Below are 21,530 nucleotides of genomic sequence, written 5' to 3'. Positions count from 1 at the left end.
GTTCGGCAACAAGATGTCACTATTAACACACAGCCTGAACCAGCTGGAAAGCAGGAGCAGAATGTCTTGTGTGGGCAGGAGTTTTCAGCCTTCAGAGCTAGAGGAGCTTAATGCTGCGATGGATGCATCCAAGCCTAGCTGGCCCTGGAAGCTAAGCAGATGTGAACTTGGCTCATAGACGAGCAGAAGGGAATCCCATGTGTTTTACAACATGCCAGGGAGTTGCGTCAAATGTTTTTCCACAAGATTAAAAAAGGAGTGGACAGAGGTCATCTGGCCCCATCATTGCCACTGAGCTGAGACTTGGGAATATAAAGGCAGAGAGAGAACCTGGAGCGAACACAAACTCCACATGATGCACACATGAAAAGCAGCTCAGGCAACACGACTGTGTGCGAGGAAGTACAGTTAGGAGGGAGACCCTCCTGTGCGAGCTGGACATGTCGCTGTGCATCTGTTTCTCCACACAGCAGAGAGGGATGGAACAAAGCTACAGGAGGTATTCAGTGAAGAACGGTACCTTTTAGGAGCAACATTCCCTTTCCAGGATGCTTCCAACAGAACTTCGCAAGGTGCTGGTCCATTCCTGAGGTGTGTGCAGAGCCACAGCCCATGCTGTTTCAAGAGCTGTTTCACAGTTCTTAGAGGAAAATGCCCACATTTCTCTCGTTAGGATCCAGACCCCTGGTCTGTGCCTCCAGGAGCAGGTTCTCTGGAGAGAGCGCTGAATTCCCCCTGAAGTGACCGGAGAGGGTTAACCTTGTTTGAAGACCTCCAGCAGAGATGCCATTAGTCTAAGCCAGATGCTTCAAGCCAGGCCGAGACTGACAAAGGCTCAGCAATCATTAAGCCGGGCGGAGGAGCAGAAGGGCTTGAGGGCAATAAAAAGCGCTGAATGGCAAAGGGCACCGCGCTCTCCCCGTTAGCACTGAGGAAAGGGCAAGGCAGGAATACCCGGCGCCCCGAACTGAAAGATGAGGAACTGGCACCGATTGTTTTTCCCTTTTCCCTGCCAAAGCCGGCACCGGGGGGATCCTGCAGCCCCCCGGCGGTGGGAGCTGCCCCGGGCGGCCCCGCACGGCCCCGCAGGGCTCCGCCGCCGCAGCCGGCACCGGGGGGATCCTGCAGCCCGCCGGCCGGGGGAGCTACCCCGCACGGCTTCGCACGGCTCCGCACAGCCCCGCACGGCCCCGCACAGCTCCGTACGGCCTCACACGGCTCCGCAGCCGCAGCCGGCACCGGGGGGAGCCTGCCGGCCGAGGGAGCTGCCCCGCACGGCCCCGCCGCCGCAGCCGGCACTGGGGGGCGCTCGGCCCCCGCGTTCGGTGCCGCCCGCTGCCGGGCCGGGGGCCGGGGGCCGGGCTGGGGGCGATGGGGCCGGGCAAAGGGAACCCACGGCCAAAACGCAGCACTGAGGGTCTGAGCCAGGTAGCGGGCAGCCCCCGCCCGCGGTGCGTTCTCCCAAACTACTGTGCCCGTGTGTCACAGGCAGCGGACGCCAAAAAACAAACAAAAGCCCCTTCTCTGTCCAGTTCAAGAGAAAGTGGAGATGCTTCTCCAACACATCTCACCCTCGGGTTTGGGGTACCTGGGATGGGCTCCCTGAGGTCCCTCCGGCAGAAGCTGAGGCTAATCGTGAGTTGAACCAGAAGAGGGGGACAGAAGTGACCCTGTCATGCAGACTAGCAGTGGTTGTCTGTCCACATGTTCACGGAGGGATCTGTGAAAGGGGATGGAGAAATCCAAGGTCGTATTTGCTACAGAGCTATCTGCAGATAGTTTACTTTTTAAGATGCCACACTTCTGCTGGAAAGTATTTTGGGGGTGCAGGCTGAAGATGACTGGATTAGGGCATGCTCCATGCAGCTGGCCACATCAGATCTTAGCCCCCTTCTCCCAGACACTGAACTAGACGAAGTACTCAGTGGCACAGCTTCCCAGCTAAATGCACTGCTGGGCTAGTGAATCACTGCCTCTTTCCCTCCCTCATCAATGGCTAATTAATTAGGCCCTGCAAAGCAAACCAGCTTTAAAAAAAGGCACAAAAAGACCCACCCAGACCTGTGCTTGAGGAGACCACAAATAACTTCAGAAAGAGGTGAGGCCTGAGCCCAGCTCCTTATCTCCCTTCGTGAGCATCCCAGTGCTGTGGGGTGGTGCGGAAGGAGCCCCTTCCAGCCAGTTGTCCGAGACCTGGACTGCATTCGTGCTTCCTGACATGCTTCCCGGGGATGAGATAAACAAGGGTGGCTGTTCAGGTCAGGGATCCTGCCTTATAGGTCACTGCAATATTAAAATTTAGGGGTTTAAGGCTGTGCTGGAAAACTGATACAGCAACACCCCTAGCAGCAGTGTAGGTGCCTTGGGGTACAGTCTGGATCAGATCTCAGCTGAGAAGGAATTTTGAAGACTTGTGTCCTGGAGAGAGGTGGAGAAGTGGTGGTGCTCCTGTGGCCAGCTTCACAGAGGCACATGAAGACTGGGATGGAATTCAGTTTATTTAGATACCACTTAGTTGGGATGAAAACCCATGGGAGATGCTGACAGTGGCCCCCTCTTCCTGTCATGTGCTACCTACACCTACTTACTCATCTTATATACATCTACCTTGCACTGCAGCTAAGCTTTGGCACTCAGCTGTGGCTGTCCGTATGAGCCCAGAGGTGCCTCTTCCCTTCTGCACTAGGGTTCCCCTCCCTCCATGCCCTATGCTGTGGGGACATCACTGTCTTCCAGCCGAAGAAAGCCCAGAATTCTTCTAATGACAACCCTCCGGTCCCACCAGTGCTATGACATCCCCATCCTCAGAAGAGGGTTGGAGGCTTCAGATCCTAAAAAGAAGGAGGTGCCAAGCTCTAGTTTCCACCATATTTCTCCTGGAGAAGTGACAACCTACCTGATGCGGACCGGGAATTCCTTTGGACAAGCCTCCTGTGCCTGACGATGTCCTGGGTGCAGAGGGGCCGCGGAGCTAAACCGGGACGGAACCCGTCGAGCCGGGGATGGTCCCCAGGAGCTGAGCGGCCAGAGGAGGGCGCTGTGGGCCGCGGCTGGGAGCCTGCCCCCGAGATCCCAGCCTGGCCCTGCCTTTCACTCCTTTCAGGGCCTCTGTTCAGACCAGAAAAAATGTGGTGAGATTCCTCCCCCCTCCCAGGAACTAGAAGAAGACAGCTGGGAGAAAATGGGAGCTGGTGGAAAGCAGTCAGGCACCAGTTTCTCCTTGGAGCCAAAAGGACTGAGGTTTTTGTTTGTTTTGGAGGGAATAGGTTTGCCCGTGGAGAAAGATGCATCTTCTCCTGTCTTCTTACAGCCCCACAATAAGGAAAAGTTCCATGTGGGAGGCTTGACCTGCTCCCTGCCAGGCCAAGGAAGTGCTTGACAGCTGTCTGCCTTGGACTCCCACATTGCCTACCATGAAATGCTATCCACAAAATACCACAGCCCCACAGGGATGTGTACAGTTACAGCCTTCAAAACCTTCGGCCTCACAAACAACAAACGGTATACATGGGCCAGATTGACCCCATGCCTCTGCTGACTGAAGAGGCTTGCTGGATTGGGCCTGCCATGGATCACGGGCTGAGGGGAGGCGACGGTGTGGGGCAGTCACCCCATAGCATCTTGCCATGGAAGGCCTGGGAACAGGATAAATCAGCAGGACTAGCACTGCTGGGACGTGTGGGAGGACACGGCCACCGGCCCTGAATCACCTCCCTGCCAAGGTTGTATTTCAAAGCCAGGAGATGTAGGAAATGAATCAGTGAGGAACGCAATGAGGACATCAGCCCTTATATTGCCCCTGGGGCAGGGGGAAGGGGGATAGTCCATGGACTTACTGGTGGCAAATGCCTGCAAACCATTTGGTAGCTGGAATTTGATGTTTTGCTTGGCGTGGGGGTCAATGCGTGCATGAAGGGCACCATCCTGCCAGCTGGGCCAGGGCTTGTGGTTTCCCCAGGAGCGGCATGGTGCTGGGTGAGGGCTGGGGGCTGGAAGACATCCCTGCCTCGAGGTGCCCAGCCCGGCCCAGCTGTGCTTTGCTGCAAAGCCGAAAGCGGCCGGGGAGCACCGTGCTCCCATGACATCCCCCACGCCAGGTGCCGCCGGGGGCGGGGAAGATAACAACGGCCCTTCGTGCTCCAGGGAGCGTCCGTACAGGGGCGGGCGGGGTGTCCTCGGGGGGCAGGGGGCGATAACAGCCAAGCCCTGGGCTCCCTCCCCGGGAGCGGGTCCGCCACCGTCCCGCACGCCGGGCCCCCGCCGTCGGGGCCGCCCCGCGGGTGTGCGCTGCCCGGTGACTCACGGCTTCCGTGGCCGGATCAGGCCCTGGCCTCACCAGGCGAGACGTGCCGGCGGGGACCGGGCACAACGTGCATGGCGGCTTCTCTTCCCCTTGCCATTTCAAAAAGATACTTCGAAAAAATAAGAAATCCAGGTGTCCCGGGGTCTCCGGTCGCAGCGCACCAGGGACTTCCACAGGAACAGAGCAATGCCCAGCCCGTGCAGCGAGGCGGGGGTCAGCCTTTGGTCCCCCCTGCCACACCGAGCAGCTCTCCGGGAGGGGCTGGCCCCTGGGACAGCTTTTTCCATCCCTTTTTCCGGCTTTTTCCACCCCTTTCTCTGCTTACGTTCCTGTTTCCCGGAGGGGAGCGGGGCGATGCGAGCTCAGGCCCGACGGCACCTGTGCGAAGAGGCCAGGCTGGCCGGGGCTGGCAGGACGGCGGGTCCCCAGCCTGGCACAAGGTGCCACCCCCCTCCCCTGTCCCTGCTTCCTTCCCAGCAACGCAAATTCGCTCGGGAGCGAGCGCTGAGCATCTAACCCGCTCCTAGAGGCATGTGCTTAAACAAGCCGAGTATCAACCCCACGATAAAAGTATTGGGTTATTCTGCAACGCAATCTACATCAAAGCCTCGGGGGCTGCCGGCTTGAAAAGATCCAAGATGTTTTCTAAGTCCTTATCATGTCTGTGCTTAGGGGGAGTCATAAATTCCACAGGTCGGACTAACACACGATTCCTCCTTCTCTTCTCTGTCCTCGGCCACCAAAGAGCTTTCAATCAGGTTTTTTTGTTGGGGTTTTTTTGTTTGGTTTTTTTTTTTTGTTTTTTTTAAACCTTGCAAACAAAGCTCCTGGTTCCGTGTCGTTAAAGTAGGGGAAGAGGGGAAGATCCCCCCCACTCCACCCTGAACTTCTAAGTGACAGAAAAATAAATTATTCAAACCAGAAAACGATTAGAAATAAAGAAGATGAATCCGCATCCCCGCAAGAGTCCCGTCAAGCGGGAGCAGTTGGTGGAGGAAGGGGCGCGGTGGGGGCGCGGCACTCAGCCCTTCCCGGGGCTTACGGGAACATTTCTGGTGAGGGACGGGGGTCCCTGCACGGTGCTGCCCGCCCCCTTACCCCCCAGTCCGCCCCGGCCCCAGGGCCCGAGGCGACGACGAGCGCTGGCTCCGAAGAGAGGTGTCCGCTCCGGACCCGGGCACCGGCCGCCGCCTCTCAGGGGGCCGAGGGGCGGGCAGCGGGCGGCGGGCGGTGGGTGGCCGGTGGCGGGCGGCAGCGCCCTGTCCCCGGCGTTTCTCACACCATAGTGCCTCTGACCTGACTCCTCCCGGGACTGGCGGATCCCCTGGGAAATTATGTCTTCATCCCAAGAAGTAAGGCTAGGGCTGAAGGAGAAAGGCGGGAGTCCGGCCAGAGCACCGGGTGGAACAGCCCTTCGGTGAAAATACGGGGGTCAGCATGGCGGGGGGTAGGAGTCAAAAAGATATTTCCCTGCAAACAGTGTCCCCGATCAGGCACTTGTCGGTTTGAGAGGCATTAGGTCGCATTTCCCCGCTCATGATCTAACGAAATAGGAAAGAAACGAAAGAAGCAAAGAGGGAGAGATCAGGGCTTTGCCCTCCCTCCGGTCCCGGGCTCCCGTCCCGGGGTCCCCGCTCCTCTCCCGCGGCTGTGTGCCGGGGTCTGCGGGAAGACCCGAGACGGAGGCAGGGAAGGGGCGGGCGACGGCCAGGGCCAGCTTGGGAAACCTGCCTCCAGGAGGCCGGAGGGAAAAGGGGGGAAACCTGGCCAAGCGAGAGACCCCCTCTCCCCAGTCCCCTCGTGAAGCCCCGATCGCTGGGGAGGGCCGGAGGGAGGACAACCCCTGCCCCAGTCGCAGCGAAGGGAAGACCGACCAGAACCCAGGCACGCAGACTCGGGGTGTGCGCGGCCCGGGATCCCTCTTATTGTAAGACATGAGGGTCCCAGAGGCAGAGCCGCCCCCCGCCCCAGCAGCCGGGCAGGTCGCTGCGCGGGCCGGGAGCGAGGGGCAGCCGTGCGGCGGCGGGTGCTGCGGGGCACCTCACCGCGGGGGAAGCGGGCTTCGTCCCCCCGGCTGGGGACAGCTGGCAGGGCCCGGTTTGCACAGCCCTGGTGCTCGGGGGGCGGCTGGGATGGCTGTCCGACGGGCCCAGGCAGAGCCGGGCCGGCCCCGCAGCGGACAGCGGAGCGGCGCCCTCGCTGCGGAGCCGAGCGGGCTCGGGGCGGTGTTGCCCAGGAGCTTTGTCCTGCTGCCCCGTCGGAGCCCCGGGGGTCTCACCCGCCCCCAGCCCCGCCAGCTCGGGTTGGCGTCGTGTCTCACCCCAAAGCGCTGCCACCTGCCTGCCACGGTTCATGGATGGAGCGTTAGGCACCGAACCGGGCGAGTTCGGCGTTTGTCAGGGTTTTGGTGCGTTGTAATACAGTATGTTCAGAGTTTTGTCATTTTAATGGCCCCTTCCTCCGTTTATGGCATCATCAAATTCACATCCGCCTAGATGGCTGTGTCGGTGCTTATCGGGAGAGGCGATTACATTGAAGGGACGCAGCATTTGTTTTCCAGAATTACATTTCAGTCTCCAGCTCAGAGAGCGCGGGTGGCTGCAAGCCCCGCTCCCTCTCCCCGTTACCCCACCGGCGGGGCGGGGGTAAGGCGTCATGGTGGGAATGGGCAGCAGGGAGAGAAATCCCCTCCGGAGAAGGCGGCTGGCAGGCGTCCCCGCATCCCTGCTGTTGTGCTGCTCTTATCGAAGGGTCGCAACCGCGGCCGGCAGCGACAGTCCACGAACGACAAGTGACGGGTGTGGGCGCAGGCATTGCACTGCCAGCTGTGTGCAGGGTGGGGGTACCCCGTTCCTTGCAGCCGGAGTACCCACGGCGGCTCCGAGGGGGCCGCCCGTGGTCTCTTTCCCTCTTTCCCGGGAGCGATGCTCGGTCCTTCCCCGCTTGAGCGCCCCGGTCCCCCAGGGCGACTGACAGGGGACCCTCCCGGACACTTTAGGAGACGTCGCTGAATTATTCCCACTCGCGTTAAAGCCCAGACCCGCGGCAGCCCCAGGCTGAGCACCAAAGGGCCCGGTGCTATGGGAAGAAGGAGAGGGAGATTTTTCGGGGAGTGCGGATCGGGGAGATCTGACTCTGCAGAGCTGAAATCCGCCCTCCGCTGCAAAACTCCACGTCTCAGTGCCCGGGGGAGGCAGGGGACACACACTCTGCAGAACCGAAGAGAAAGCGAAGGGAAAACACCCCTGGGACACGGCCACCGGGTCCCTTCACGTAAGACCCGGGACACGCGGGGCCAGTGGGGGAGACCCGGCAGGACCCAGCCGCACCGGCCCCAAGCGCCCGGGAAGAGCCGTCGGGGCCAAACGTACTGGGAAAACGGGGGGACGCTCCCGTCCCCCTCCATTTTTTCTCGCCGGGTGAAAGGTTTCCTCGCTGTGTCATGGGAAAAGATGCAAATATGCAAACGTTGCCTCGCATTGTCCCCGCTCAGGGTGAAAAGTTAAAGCATAAAAGCGGCGGGGGGAAGCTGAGAGGGGGTCGCCTCTTCAAAGGGGGCTGGCTGGGCCGGGGGAGCCGGCAGCCACTTGCCCTAGAGCCGCCCTTCCAGGGCCAGCATTTCCAGAGGGTTTCCAAGGCGTTGGGGTGGGAAAAACCGAGTGTGCGTGGAGGGGCGAGTCGCCGGGTTCCCCGTGGGCTCGGCCGCACTGCAGGGAGGGAATCGTCCCCGGGGTAACAGGCTCCGGGAGGACGTGGATGGTTCCCCCGTGGTGGTGGTGGGGAACCATCCCCTGGCTGGGTGCCCAGGCCCCTGCGGGCGGCGAGATGCTGCGGCCTCGCTCCAGCGGTGGGTACGAGGGCAGCGGGTGCTTTAGGCGAAGGCACCCCCCAGTCCTCGTCCCTTCCCGGCACCGGGGCCCAGGCTGGGACGGGGAGGGTGGGCAGCGCCTGACCTCGAAGCTCTGTAGGCACAAGCGGGGGGGAAGGAGGCAGCGCCCTCGGGGGGTGGTGGGGGTGGTGGGGTGGGGTGGAGGGGTGGAATTTCTCCTCTTACCTCTCCTTCATCGCCCGTGACCGAGTGGGAGCGGGAGCGGGTGGGAAGTGCGTTAGAAAAAGCAGTAGGCCGTTGCGGTGGGGTTTGTTTCTTAGAACAACCACGACAAAATGGGTTTGTGGATTTTTAATCAAAACTCCCTCCTCCTCCGCCCCTTCCTCCCCCCACACCCCCCCCCCCCCAGCCCCAAGCACGGAGAAGAGCTGGTTAAAGTGCTGCCTACAGATCGGCCGCGATACACGGCTCCCATATTCCCACCCTCGCCCTTAGATCTCCCTCTCTGTCTTTTGCAAGTCTCTTGATTTCATCCTTTGAACCTGTGATTGGAGGTTAAAGTGCACCAGGTTGCAATGGAAGGAGGAAGCTCTTAAACAATAAAGGCTTGAATATTTAGCTGTGATCAGGTCGCTGCCCTCTCCTTATCTTTTTAAATGCAAATCGTCTTTTAGGGGTAGTAGCTATATACCCAGCGCCTCTCCACGTCACCTGCCTTTGGTGTGTCTGGGCCATTACTAATAGAGCCTTGTAAACAATCGTTAATCATGTAAGTGCTGCCGGCCATTGGATTCGGACCGGGAGCCGAGAGCCGGGAGCGCGGAGCACAGCGCGGGGCCGCGGCCCCTCCGCCTGCCCCCTCCCCGCCCCGGGCAGCCCGTCCCCAGGCAGCAGGCGCGCCGCTGCGAGAGCCCCGAGCAGCATGCGGAGAGCCGCCGCCGGGGCCCCTCCAGCATGTACGTGAGCTACCTCCTGGAGAAGGACGGGCCCATGTACCCCGGCCCGGTGCGACACTCGGGGGGGCTCAACCTGGCGGCGCAGAACTTCGTGGGCGCCCCGCAGTACGCGGACTACGGCGGCTACCATGTGAACCTCGACAGCGCCCAGTCCCCCGGCCCGGCCTGGCCCGCGCCCTACGCCGCCCCGCTCCGCGACGACTGGGGCGCCTACGGACAAGGGGCGCCGCCGGCCGCCGGCGCCGTCCACGGCCTCAACGGCGGTTCCCCCGCCGCCGCCATGGCCTACAGCCCCGCCGACTACCACCACCACCACCCGCACGCCCACCACCACGCCGGCCCCGCGCCCCACTGCTCCGCCGGGGTCATGCAGCCCGTCAACGCCGCCAGCGCCGCCGCCGCCGCCCCCGAGCCGCTCTCCCCCGGCGGGCAGCGCCGCAGCCTCTGCGAGTGGATGAGGAAGCCGGCGCAGCCCCCGCTCAGCAGCCAGGGTAAGCGCGGGCCGGGGGCGGGCGAGGGGCTGCCCCGCCGACCGCTCCGCCGGGGCGCCGCCGGCTCCCCGTGCGTCGGGCAGCGCGGCGGCCGGGCGGGCACCGGCCCCAAACAAACCCGCTCGAGGGACGGGCCTCGGCACCGCGGGGGCTGCCGGGCTTAGCCCAGGGTACGGCCCCGGGCAGCGCCGGGCGCCGCTCTCCGCCGGGGAGCAGCCGCTGCCGGCCGCGGCGGGCCGGTGCCCGGGGCGCGCTTCGACGGGGCAGGGCGGCACGGCCCGCATGCCGAGAGCTCGCCCTTCCTGCCGCTGCTCCGCGCCTCCGCTTATAGCCACTCAGAAGATTTTTATAACCAATTAGAGCCATATAAATCATCGGCCGGTGTCGCCCCGCATTTGTTTCTGAGTCACTGAGCGCCTACTCTTTATTAAGGTCTCCCTGCGGCCAGGCCTCCCGAGCGGCTGCCCGCCGACCCCCGCGGGCCGTGCCCTCCGGGCCGTGCCGGTGGGGCCGGGAGGTGCGAGGGCGTTCCACCCCCACCCCCCACCCGGTGCCCCGGCGGCGGGAGGCCGGCAGCTGGACGGGTCGGGCCGTGGCCGGCGCCGCGCTCCCTTGTGATGTTAATACACTCGCAGCCCCTCTCTTTTATTTCCCCCCTGCATCTGCCAGGGGAGATGCGTGTCCCCCCACTTTGGAATACGCCTTCCACGGCTGTTGCCGCCGATTTTTTCTTTTTTTTTTCTTTTTTTTTTTCTTTTTTTTTTTTTTAGAATTATATATAGTGGGGCAAAAAAACAGGGTGGCGACTTTCGCAGTAAATAACGACTTCTGGTGTTCCTCTCTCATCCCCTGCCCCGCGCCACGGCCGGCAGGGCCGGCGGGGCTCCCCGGGCGGCGCGGGGTGGGGGTCCCGGCCTCACCCGCGGCTGCCGCGCCTCGGGGGAAGCCCCGGTGCGGGCCGCTGGCACCGGCTACGCCCCGGGTGGCGGTGGTGGTGGAGCTCTCCCAGGCCCGTCGCGCTTCCCACAGCAGCCCGTGGTGTTCCCACAGTTTGGGCTTGTGCGGTGGTGGCCGGTCCCTTGTCTCCATTCAAATTCTGCCTTTGGAGCCAGTGTTTATGTTAATGTGCAGGGCTGGGGGGATGAAAGCGCCTGCCGCCATTTGTTCAGTAGTGGTAATTCAAACAGAATGTGGCTGTCATTAAGGCTTTGAGAAGGGTTTTTCTTTGATAAGATCGCCTTGTCCTGCATTGTTTGGGATTGTGTTCCCTATTCACTAGCTCTGGGGAGTTTTCTCTGATCAGGCTTGTATCTTTACAGGGTGCTTTTGTTGTGGTTTGCGAGAGTTTACCTGAACAAAGTCAGCCTGCTAGCCATTAAGCACCTTGAGGGCAGAGGCTCCCCGCCTTGGCTCCCTGGGGAACGGGAGGGCCGGGGACACAACCAGTTAAACAAGAAACCCTCGGGAGAAAGGAGGTCACCGGCTGCGGCGATGCACGCCCGTCCACCGCTCGCTGCCGTTCGCCTTCGGGTTTCGTTGGCATTGTTTTTTCGGTGTTTTTTTTTTGTTTGTTTGTTTGTTGGTTGGTTTTTTGGGGATGTGTGGGGGTTTTTAGCGCTAAAGTTGCACATCGCACTTCCAGGGTATCTGAGAAATCGCTTTAGTCGCTGCCCCGATGCCGGGGCAGAAGCGGGGGGAGCTGGAGCGGGCGCCCCGACGGGCCCCCGACGGCCGCTGCCGGTTCTCGCCCTTAGATCAGTGTTTCTCGTTTAGAAACACAGCCGCCGTGCCCCGAACGGGGCTTTTGTTTCTTCTCCTTTCCCCTTTTCTTTGTAAAAAGTTTGTTCTCGTTAAGGAAGGTAAAACAAACCCGAAAGCCAACAGCAAGTGCACAACAAAGGTGTCCCAAGCGCAACGTGGGGGTGGCGGGGCAGGGGGTGGCAGCCCGCGCCTGGCTCGCCCTTACAGCCGGCACGCCTGGGATTTCTGCCCCATGTCCCCGGGGAACTGTGGAACTGCTTCTCTCCCCTCTGTCTGCTGCGCTCAGTAGAGCCCCGAGCAGGGAGCGGCGAGGAGGAAGCCGGGGAGGTCCGATCCTGCTCGCCCCGCAGCCGCCGGGAGGAGTGCTGCGCTCCACCCCAGGCCCTTCGGCTTCACCTTTCCCAGTCCCGGTTTTCTTCTCCGCAGTTAAAACCAGGACGAAAGACAAGTACCGCGTCGTGTACACCGACCACCAGCGGCTGGAGCTGGAGAAGGAGTTTCACTACAGCCGCTACATCACCATCAGGAGGAAAGCGGAGCTGGCCTCCAGCCTGGGGCTGTCGGAGAGACAGGTCTGTCCCACCAGTGGTGGTCCCCACGCCACTCACGCGGGGCCGGGATGCGCAGGGGGCCGGGATGCGCAGGGGGCCGGGATGCGCGGGGGCCGGGATGCGCGGGCCCCCTGGGAAGGGAGGGCGTCCCCGGGGAAACGGCCTCCTCACTCCCCTTCGCCCCCCCCCTGCAGGTGAAAATCTGGTTCCAGAACAGGCGGGCGAAGGAGAGGAAGATCAACAAGAAGAAGCTGCAGCAGGCGCAGCCCTGCGGCGCGGAGCCCCTCAGCCCCGGCGCCCCGCTACAGGGTCCCACTGCGGGGGCGGCCGCCGCCGGGCTGGGCCCCGCCGCCCCGCAGTGACAGCGGCCGGGGACCGCGGCGCAGGGACTGCTGGAGGGGGCGGCCGCGGCGGGGCCGGGCCGGGCCGGGGGGGCACGGTGGGAGCGGTCCCCCCCCGCCTATGCACTACACCGCCCCGCGGGGCCGGCCGTGTGTACAGATGTACAGTGTAAGTGTCTCGTCGTCCAGGGGAAGCGTGGCCATCGCTTTATTAATATTATTATTATTATGTTTGGGTGTGTTTTTTTTACCCTGGAGTTTGTTAGATAAAAGGGGGGCACTGCCTGCCAGTCAACCCCCGGTGAATCTCAGGGATCGGTCCGAAAGACCCTAGAAATATTGTTGGGCTAACAACGAATTTTAACAAGAAAAAATAATTAAAGGACATTTTTTTATTTTATTTTATATTTTATTTTATTTTCTTCTTGTAACCAGGAATATGCAAAATGTTCATCCTGCCCTAAGGGCCAGAGCAGACAAGATAAGGCACTGTTTAAACGTTCAGAAGTGAATTGCTTAATGTTAGACACTTGTAAAAGAGCCCATAAATCTGGTGCTGACAGTCATCCAGCCAGATTTATTAGTCGCAGTACAGAAAAAATTAGAAGAATGAAGTCTCCTCTGAAAAAGGTGTCCTGTCATGCTGGAGTGCGGAGCCTTGCTTGTGTGTGCAATGTCCCATCTGTTAAATTATGTGCTGTTTCTCACCCCCTTACAGTTTTTACCTTGTTTCAAGGTTGTTTCCAGTTAGTTTTCCAAAGTCTCCTTGGTTTGATCAGCTTTACGTAGGCTTCACCCCACCAGGAGCAGAAATCCTTGGAAGAGCCCTGTGCTGTACCAGAGCCCATCTTGCACAGGTTGTGGCTCATTTCCACATGCTGACTAGGTGGTGGGGACCAGGAAAGAGATGCTAAAGGACTCACCTAGTCAGAGATGAAAACAAGGAAAGTCCAGCTGATTTGGCCAAATCACCCTGGCTGTTTGCCATTTGCCATGTGTACTTCTTACTTATGGCTGGGAGAAACCCCACGGGGAAGCGAGGCCGTGCCACCAGTGCCCTGGGGTGTGCATGGGGCCAGCTCATGTGGGCCTGCGCCTCGCCAGGGATGGGAGCACTGTCCAGCCCCAAAGACATTATCTGGGTTTCTGACTTTCCTAGCATTTGGCCCCATAGTGTTCTGGTTTTCTGGTCAAATTTATTTAGGATATTCCATTTGCTTGCTTTGGGGTACTTTTGGTTTTGCTTGCTGACTCTTTTCTCATGTTTTTGCTGAAAGCCAAACCCAAATATCAGCAGCATCTGCAGGATTGCGTGGGGAGAATCAGTTTGCCAGGGCTTGCCTCCACAGACAAGGTAGCTCTCTCTGACTGGAAGAGCTTGGTGAGCACCAGAAATGGTGAGCACAGCCCCAAAGCCTCCATGCGCCATTTTGGCCACATGTAGCTCCATGGCTTGCTGGGCCAGGGGCTGGCTGCTGGCTGACAGGCTGACAGCAGATGTGTGGCTGTGCAAACCTGATCCAGGGCTCCTGAGCCTGGGGGAAGACCATGGCTACAGGCAGCACCTCCAGTGCAGGGAACCTGCTTAATTTTCTGCCTGGTGCAGTTGCTGAAGTGGGTCTGGCCAGGAGGCATGGGTGCAGCTCCCAAGCAGTTATGCTCATTGCACGTGGGCTTGACGCACACCATGTCCTGCTGGGTCCCATGTCCATGGTTCACGCTGGACCAGAGGGAGGCAGGAGTCAGATCCATCCTTCTTTGCTAGGTCCTTGGATCTTTCTGGAGAAGCTGCTTCCCTGGGGACACCTAAAGCTAAGCAGCACCGAACTGAGGGGCTTGGCTCTGCAGCACCAGCTGTAAACCAGAGGAGAGCAGCTGCAGCAGGGGCGGCCAAGTTAAAAGGGTTTTGCAGGCACCACAACCCACTCTTCCCTCTGTGCTCTCCCCAGAAGGGCATGAGGGCTCTTGAGGGAACAGTGGCCATGCCAGCAGCCAAGATGCGGGCAGCCCCAGGTGGTGCCATCCCTTCGAGGATGCCCTGTGGTGCCCGGGGCCACCCCCGCAGCATTGATCCCTGGCCCACCCCGCGGCTGCCTGAGCTGCTACGCGTTGCTGCGATACGCCTGTCAATAAACCCTGTTTGGATTGTGGAGCAGAGCGCAAGGTTTGTTTGTTTAGTGGTTAGAGGTTCAAAAGTCGGCATTGTCCCACTGCAAACGAGCCCAACTTTTTTCTCCCTAAGAAAAAGCTGGCTGCGGTGAGAGGGAGGGAGAGATATCAGTGGGCCCTTTTATTTGCTTCCAGGAATAATTAATGGCAGCGCGAAAAAAGATGACCACGGAGTTATGAAAGACCATCAATAAGTAAATTAATCACAAAGGATCTGGGGGGTATACGAGGTGCTGCTTGGCGTGGTTTTGCTGGCATTTCTCCATGCCATGGGGCAGGGTTGGCACAGGACTCTCAGAGCCCGGGACTCCTCACCACAATGGTGGCACACAGACACCTCTGGCAGTGGCCCAGGCATGGCAACTTTGGGGACAGTTCCTGTAACCCCTCATAAGTGTGCTCCTCGTTGGTTTTAACACTGAAAATAGCAAAATTTCTCTTTCTTGCCTGTAGAACTTTTGAGAAAGAGAGTTGCCCACATTGAAGTGAACTGTTTGATGTCCACAAAAGTTTCCTGTCTCCAAAAAGTTCATTAGAGACATGTAAACAAACCCCACACATTTTAAACACCCCGATTCCAGGTCTCTTCCCCTCTTTGCTAGTGAATGTTCATTTTCTGACCTCTCCTCAGATTCTTGACGATGGCAATGCAGAGCTTAAATTTCTTCGTGTAAAAAGGAAACAATTAAGCAAACTATATCCACACCCAGTTTTAAACATTTCCCCCCTCCCATCCCCAAACAAATAAACCACCAACCTTCCAGCTTGCTTTATATTCCTCATGCACCATGGAGAAGTGTAAAAAGGCACAAACTGGGTATCTTGTTTATTCAGGGAGATATTTGCAGGCATCTGGATCAGTCCAGTGGCTGGACCACAACAATGAACCAAAAGCACCATTTGGGAGAGGTGAGCTCGTTGTGGTGACCCCTGCACAACCTACAGGTGTTTTTATCCCTCCCAGAGCTCCCCACAGCAGCGAGCCAAGCCAGTCTGGTAGGGTACAATGGGTCAGAGCCACTGCACCTTGCCTGCCTGGCAGGGGCTGCAGTGGGTGTCCTTGGAGACCCTCTGTCCAGGCTGGGTAAAATCCAGGAAATCAGGTTTGGCCCCAAAATAGCAAGGTGGCAGTTCCCTGCACTCCTTCTCTTGATAGATTTTCCTGCTCCTGTCACTGTGCAACAACAAGCACTTAGGAACCCTTCTTTTGGCTTAGGTCTTAGCTAAAGAGAAAAGTTTCTCAAGAAAGCTCTCTGAGTTTTGGACACGAAGTGACCCTATGTGTCACAGCCCAACGTGGGTAAACAGTAAGGTCCTTAGATAGAGGGTGTGGATAACATGTAAAGCAAATGTCTGCTTTCTCTGATCTTGAGTATCTTCTAGGGGCACATTATAGATCCTCAGCCTGATAGCTGAGCACTCTGGATCTGCAATATGAAGACAGTAAGTTTTTTAAAAAGTAAAAAAAACCCTCAAAACTTATATCAGCAGTAAGTAACAACTTCAGACACCACCCTCTCCCCCTGCTTTTTGCCTACATGAGTGGCTTCTGTGGGGCAGGTCATTTCCATTTGTGGGTGAAGCAGTGGCTGGAAGCACACATCCCAGGCGACTGAGAGAGGGCAGAGCCCATCCTTCAGGAACTGAGCCAGGGGTTCCTATGGGTGACTTAAATCCTGGCTCCAGAGGGCTGTGTGAGGCTGTGGGTTTCTCTTTGCCTCTCCATCAGTGACTGGAGTGGAAAAGGAAATCACAGAGTTTACAATTCTGTTGACACAGCTCTGCTGGATTAAATGCTTCGTAGCCAAAATTCATGACCAAATACTTTCCTTCAGTCCCACCTGGGTAATGGAGCTATGTGCTGAAATTTAGAGCAGTTACAGCTGAAAGCAAAAGTTGAGTTGATGCCAGGGAAGCAGTGCTGGAGGCCTTCCAGGAGCAAACAGCTTGTAAACGGTGAGGAAAGTCAGCAGAACACAAGTCTTCTGAAGGCACGTCCAGCTGCACAGGTAGCTCAGCTAGAAAACAAGGCCACCTTGGCATGAGAAGTCATGGGATGGGTGGTCTGGTGCAGTAGAGGACAAGTGCCAGGGAGATGCATGCTAGGAAGCTCCCTAGCAAAACAGCTCTGGTTACTGGGGGAAAGCCACAGCAGAGAAGTGTCAGGAACCTCTGGGGACAGATGGGGCCAAACTCTCCTGGAAGCCTCAGCAGCCCTCTGGGCTTTGCCCTAGCTGAGCTCCTTGGTGGAGCAGGACATTGTCCCTCTCCTTGCTGATGAGCAGGGGCTGCTTCCTTCTTACCTGCATGTTCAGCCACACTGTGGCTCAGGTGAACCCAGGCAGTTTCTTCTAGTTAATGTATCATCTTCTGCAATGTCTGCAATTCCATTCTTAGTTTTTGGCACTTTCAGAAGTCAAACTTACCTTCTTTGAGAGACAGGGACAGACACTCGCTTGCAAAGGGGCAGGAAAAATTTGAGCTATTCACTAAAACAAATAGTTTGTTGCCAGGAAACTGGAGTCAGAGACTGGGGAATCCCTTTCTAGCCCTGTATTTCTGAAGTGAAGTACCATCTATTTTGGGACAACACCCACTGGATCCCCCTCCAGATGTTTTTGAAGTATGGGAAATACGGGAAAAGAGAGGATGAAAACTCAAGGATGATTCTCATTTCATGTTCTCGGGGATGTCTAGATAGAGATCTGTGGCATTCAGCAGGCCCCAGTCCAATTAACCATTGGCAGGTAACAGGAATAATTTTCCTCTTGTTTCTAATTTTCTCTGATTATAATAAAATTTAGCCTAATGCAAAATCTAATGTAATCTATCTATCTAATGTAATATCTGACATATTGGTCAAGGTAGAGGTTTTGATTCAAGTCCTCAAATCATTAAAAGTGCATCATTCCCTTTCTTAAAGGTCTTGTGTATTTCATAGAATCACAGAATAGTTTGGATCGGAAGGGACCTTCAAAGATCATCTAGTTCAACCCCCTTGCAATGAGCAGGGCCATCTTCCACGAGACCAGGATGCTCAGCACCATCCAGCCTGGCCTTGAATATTCCCAGGGATGTGGCATCTACCACCTCTCAGGGCAACCTGTTCCAATGTTTCACCACCCTCACTGTAAAAAATTTCTTCCTTATATCTAATCTAAATCTACCCTCCTTTAATTTAAACTTCTAACTGCTCATTTCCAACCTGCTGATCCCTAGCACTTGAGCTGGACTGAAAGCATCTAGACAGATGTCACATGTAATGTCTGGATTCACCATCTGCCTCCTGACACTCCGGTACCCAGCTGTAACAGGCAGGGTTGGAAACAAAGCCCTTGTGTACTGCTCTTGCAAAAGAAAAGAACAAGCCAAAAAGAGCACATGGACTTTTCCTGTTCTCAGCATTCTTCTTCTCTTAGTCAGCCAGCTATTTTTTGGCAGCTGTCGCAAGCTCATGTAGTTTTGCTTTTGAGTCAGATCCTGTTCCCCTGATATGCCCTGCTGCTTTCCACAGAGTCACAGCCCATCCTCCAGATAACTTGCATAGAGCTGAAGACCTTTGTGACAGAAAAGCTGCCTTATCTGCAGCATTCTTTGGAAAGGGATGTTCCTCACTGCAGAATGTCCCTTCCTCTACAGGTAAATAAGACGAGCTTTCAGCCCTGGAAACCGAGATTGCTTGTGGTCTAATTTTTCCATGCCATGGTCTGGCCATGCAGACAGCAAAATCTCTCAGGGCTACAAGACTTGCTTAGTCCCTTGCCCCCCCGAGTACAGAAAGGCCAGTTAGGGCTTCCAGCAAGGGCTTGCTTGTAAGCAAGGCCTTGTAGAACACCAACCTTCTTGATCAGGTGGGTCTCAGGATTTTTAAGATCACAATTCTGCATTTAGGCATCTTGAGTGGAAGACAGGCAAGACATGGACACCAGAGGCTACCTGAGCCTCCAAAGGCATTTAAGCTCCTACATCAAGCAGTAGTGAAGAGGCACTAGCATCCAAAAGGCTTCTTCCTTTTTCCACAGTTTGAAAATAAGCCAATACCTCTCATGGAGATTGTCAGGAGTGATATAAAGAGCTGTGTAATGTAGAGGAATGAAGCTGGGTTAATTAGCATTGATAATATACAGCTGTGGGCTGGCTTCAGGGGCGGTGGGTTGGCTGATGTAGATAAGGTACAGATGTGGCTGGTTCTGTTGAGGGGTTGGGCAGCTGAGGAAGGGAGAGGAGCTGAGGAAGGGAGAGGAGGAAGCAGAGAGAGAACACATGCCCTGGAAGAGGAGAGACTAGGAGAAGGCAGCAGAGGGACTGGCACGAAGAGTACGTTGGTATGAGATGGTAGAAGACCTTGTTGCAGCTGGCTAGTTTGGAGAGTGCTGTGACAGTGTAGCAGTTAACTATTGCAGTAATTTTAAAGATAACCCAAGCTTTCAACTACATTTTAGGGAAGTTCCAGTCCTCATCTAATCTAGGGATTTTTTTGTTGTTGTCATTTTTATTTGTAGAATTTAAGAACATGAGATGGAATTTACATTAGCTCTCAGTGAGAATCACTTCCTATCAGCAATACCAAATAATTGTTATTCTAGTTTAAAGTAAAAATGTGCTTCTTTTTGAATCATAAATTCCAATAATAGGAAGCAATCAAACTGCTCATTTTTCATATATAGTAAGTGCAGTATATTGTTTCTCTGGTGATAATAGTAATTTTTTAGATAATCTTTGATCTTCATCAAGATGCTTATATGCATCTGTAGATGTAGAGGTAACCACAGTGAGCTGAAATGGGGTCTCTAAAAACATCTTGCACAACTACTCCCAGGAATGTAGTGACTCAGAAGAAGAAACGACTTTCTCTTATCAGAGGTGTATTTCTTCCTCCAGGTCTTCAATCTAGAAATGTGATCCTTTTTCTGTTCCCAGTAACAACACCTTGCTCTTCCAAAGCCAGAGCAACCGTTTGGACCTCTCTTTCTCAGTCACTCCCTCGCCAAGCTCCCATTGTGGCTTCAAAGGTGTTTTCCATCCTCAGAGGCTTGGCCTCTGCCGACGGCTCCTGCTAGTAAAACATGCCCTATGTTATCTCTTTGCCTGTGGGCTCATGCACCTGAACGGGGTGGAAAAAAAAAAACAGCCTCGACACTAGTCCAATGAAAGCAGCTGCCTGAGCAGGGGCAGCCAGGGCTGACACAGCGAGGGCTCAGCAGCCCCAGCGAAGTCCATGGTGGTCCAGGGGCTGGGGGGATTCAGCCTCCTCCCATGCACATCCCTCCCCAGGTATCCTGCCACGGGCACCTGAAAACCCACCTCCTTCCCTCTTGGCCTAGGGAAGTGATCCTATCTCCTCCATGGGCCGGGAGCTGCCATCTCACCAGTATCCTGGTGCCAGCCCCTTACACATGAGACAGCAAAATTCAAGTGTAGAATGAAAAACAAAAGGCAAGAGGGAATTTTCCTGTCTCAAATGCCACAAGTGAGGCCACTTCTGCTGCAGGAAAGGGAAGAGCTGGGGCTGCAATGTCAGGTGTCCCTGGGGGCAGGGGGATGCCCAGCTCCCCTTCCCTCAGCTACTTGCTGCCTCCCTGCCGAGATGGAGCCCAGGCCCAGCTCATGCAGGCAGCAGCCCAGGCAGTAGTGCCACTTGCTCTGACCTGGCAGCTGCCTGTGCCCCATGAGGTCCCTCTGGTCAGTGGGAAGCCCTGACCAGTCTGTGATTTGCTCTGAAGTCCAGAGCAAAGGGAGACCCTGCTGAGAGGGACATAAGTCAATGCACCACAGCAGCCTGCAGATCCCACCAAAAAAAGAGTGACAGCCCAGCAGCCACTGCTGCTTTCCAGAGAGGTCCCTCACTGTGGGCCACAATGCCACTCCCTTCTGTGGCCACCCAGCCTGCTTAGCCCGCGGCTCCCTTCCTGACAGCCCAGGGAAAAGCAAGGGCTGGTGTGAACTGTTAAGAGCACGTCAGCACAAACCGATGATTCATGCTGGAGGAATCAGCGATGTGGTTTTATCTGACTTTAAATGTTTCAAGCAACAGTCCTGATGGTTAATCTCGCTCAGTATATTTTTCTTTTGTGAGTATATCATTTTATGAAAGACATGAGACACTACTTTCTCCCAAGTCAGCACGTGCTCAGATCCCTACAGCAGTGCTCTTCCCGTTCAAGTCAGTCCTGGTTTAGAGGCTCTCGGGCTGGCTCCCAGCTGCTCACTGCTCTGGCACTCTGCGGCATCAAAACCCGAGAGCAGAGTACTTGTCTCACAGAGTCGAGGTCAATGTCGTGGCATCTTTTCACTCTCATGGAAATTTTCTGAAGTCATCCAGAACCTGCTGAGATGACAGAAATCTTCCTTGCTGCCATCAAGATGCCCACTTGATAAGCCACAGAAGCGAAGGTCAGGGTGGATTCCTACATCTGTCCTAATAAGTTCAAAAGTGCCAGGAAATATTCCTGGGCACTGCAGCTTAATCAGCTGGGTTGGTAAACGCATAGTATATGATCCACAGCCAGCCCTTGGTTGCCCAAGGAACTCCTGGGCATGGTTTGAGAGTTAGTACAAGCAAGGGACTGTTCCTGGGACACAGTTTGGGTGCAACCAGCCTGTCCTAGAGGGTAACAGGTGAAATTATCTGCATATGGGCCATTTGGTGACAGCTGGCCTCAGCGCTGAGGAGTTGTCTGGTGTATGCTCAACTTATGGGTGTAGACGGAATGTCAGAAGTCACATAAGGCAGTTCAGGAAATGCATTCCTTCTCATGCGTTTGAAAGAAGTGCTGGATACCTGGAGATGTGAACACACTTAATCATATGTTCCAGGAGATCTACTCCTTTGTGTTTACTTCCTCAGCAGAAAGGCAAAAGCAGCAGAACTGGGGTAGACGCTCCATCTGTGCTGAACTTAAAGTACTGATTTCTGCTGTAATTGCCGAGAAGTTGCCCAGAACTGAGCCTGTGGAGTTGGTGGGTCTAAATTGGCAGGATGAGGACAGCTGCCATCACCCATCTGCCAACTCCAACCTGCTGGCACACTGACCAAGAGCAACATGAGAAGCAAGGGCTTCCAGCAGAATTGCTACATGCTTCTTCACAGCCCAAACTGTTCTCGTTGCAGCTTCTCTGTGCTGTGGGG

The 21,530-nt window shown here is 56.3% G+C and overlaps 1 protein-coding gene across 1 annotated transcript; it reads left to right on the top strand.

Moving 5' to 3' along the window:
- The first annotated feature begins 79 nt into the window (after window positions 1-79).
- On the top strand, window positions 80-17,233 carry CDX2 (caudal type homeobox 2). Its single transcript, XM_080376466.1, has 3 exons — window positions 80-9,579; window positions 11,767-11,912; window positions 12,086-17,233. Exons 1-3 carry the CDS (start codon window positions 9,087-9,089, stop codon window positions 12,251-12,253), a joined length of 807 nt encoding a protein of 268 aa, XP_080232592.1. The 5' UTR covers window positions 80-9,086; the 3' UTR covers window positions 12,254-17,233.
- The last annotated feature ends 4,297 nt before the right edge of the window (window positions 17,234-21,530 follow it).

The sequence above is a fragment of the Falco punctatus genome (assembly GCF_963210335.1).
Source record: "Falco punctatus genome assembly, chromosome: 2".
In the NCBI taxonomy this organism is placed as follows: domain Eukaryota; kingdom Metazoa; phylum Chordata; class Aves; order Falconiformes; family Falconidae; genus Falco; species Falco punctatus.
This window is presented reverse-complemented; position numbering and strand designations above follow the sequence as displayed.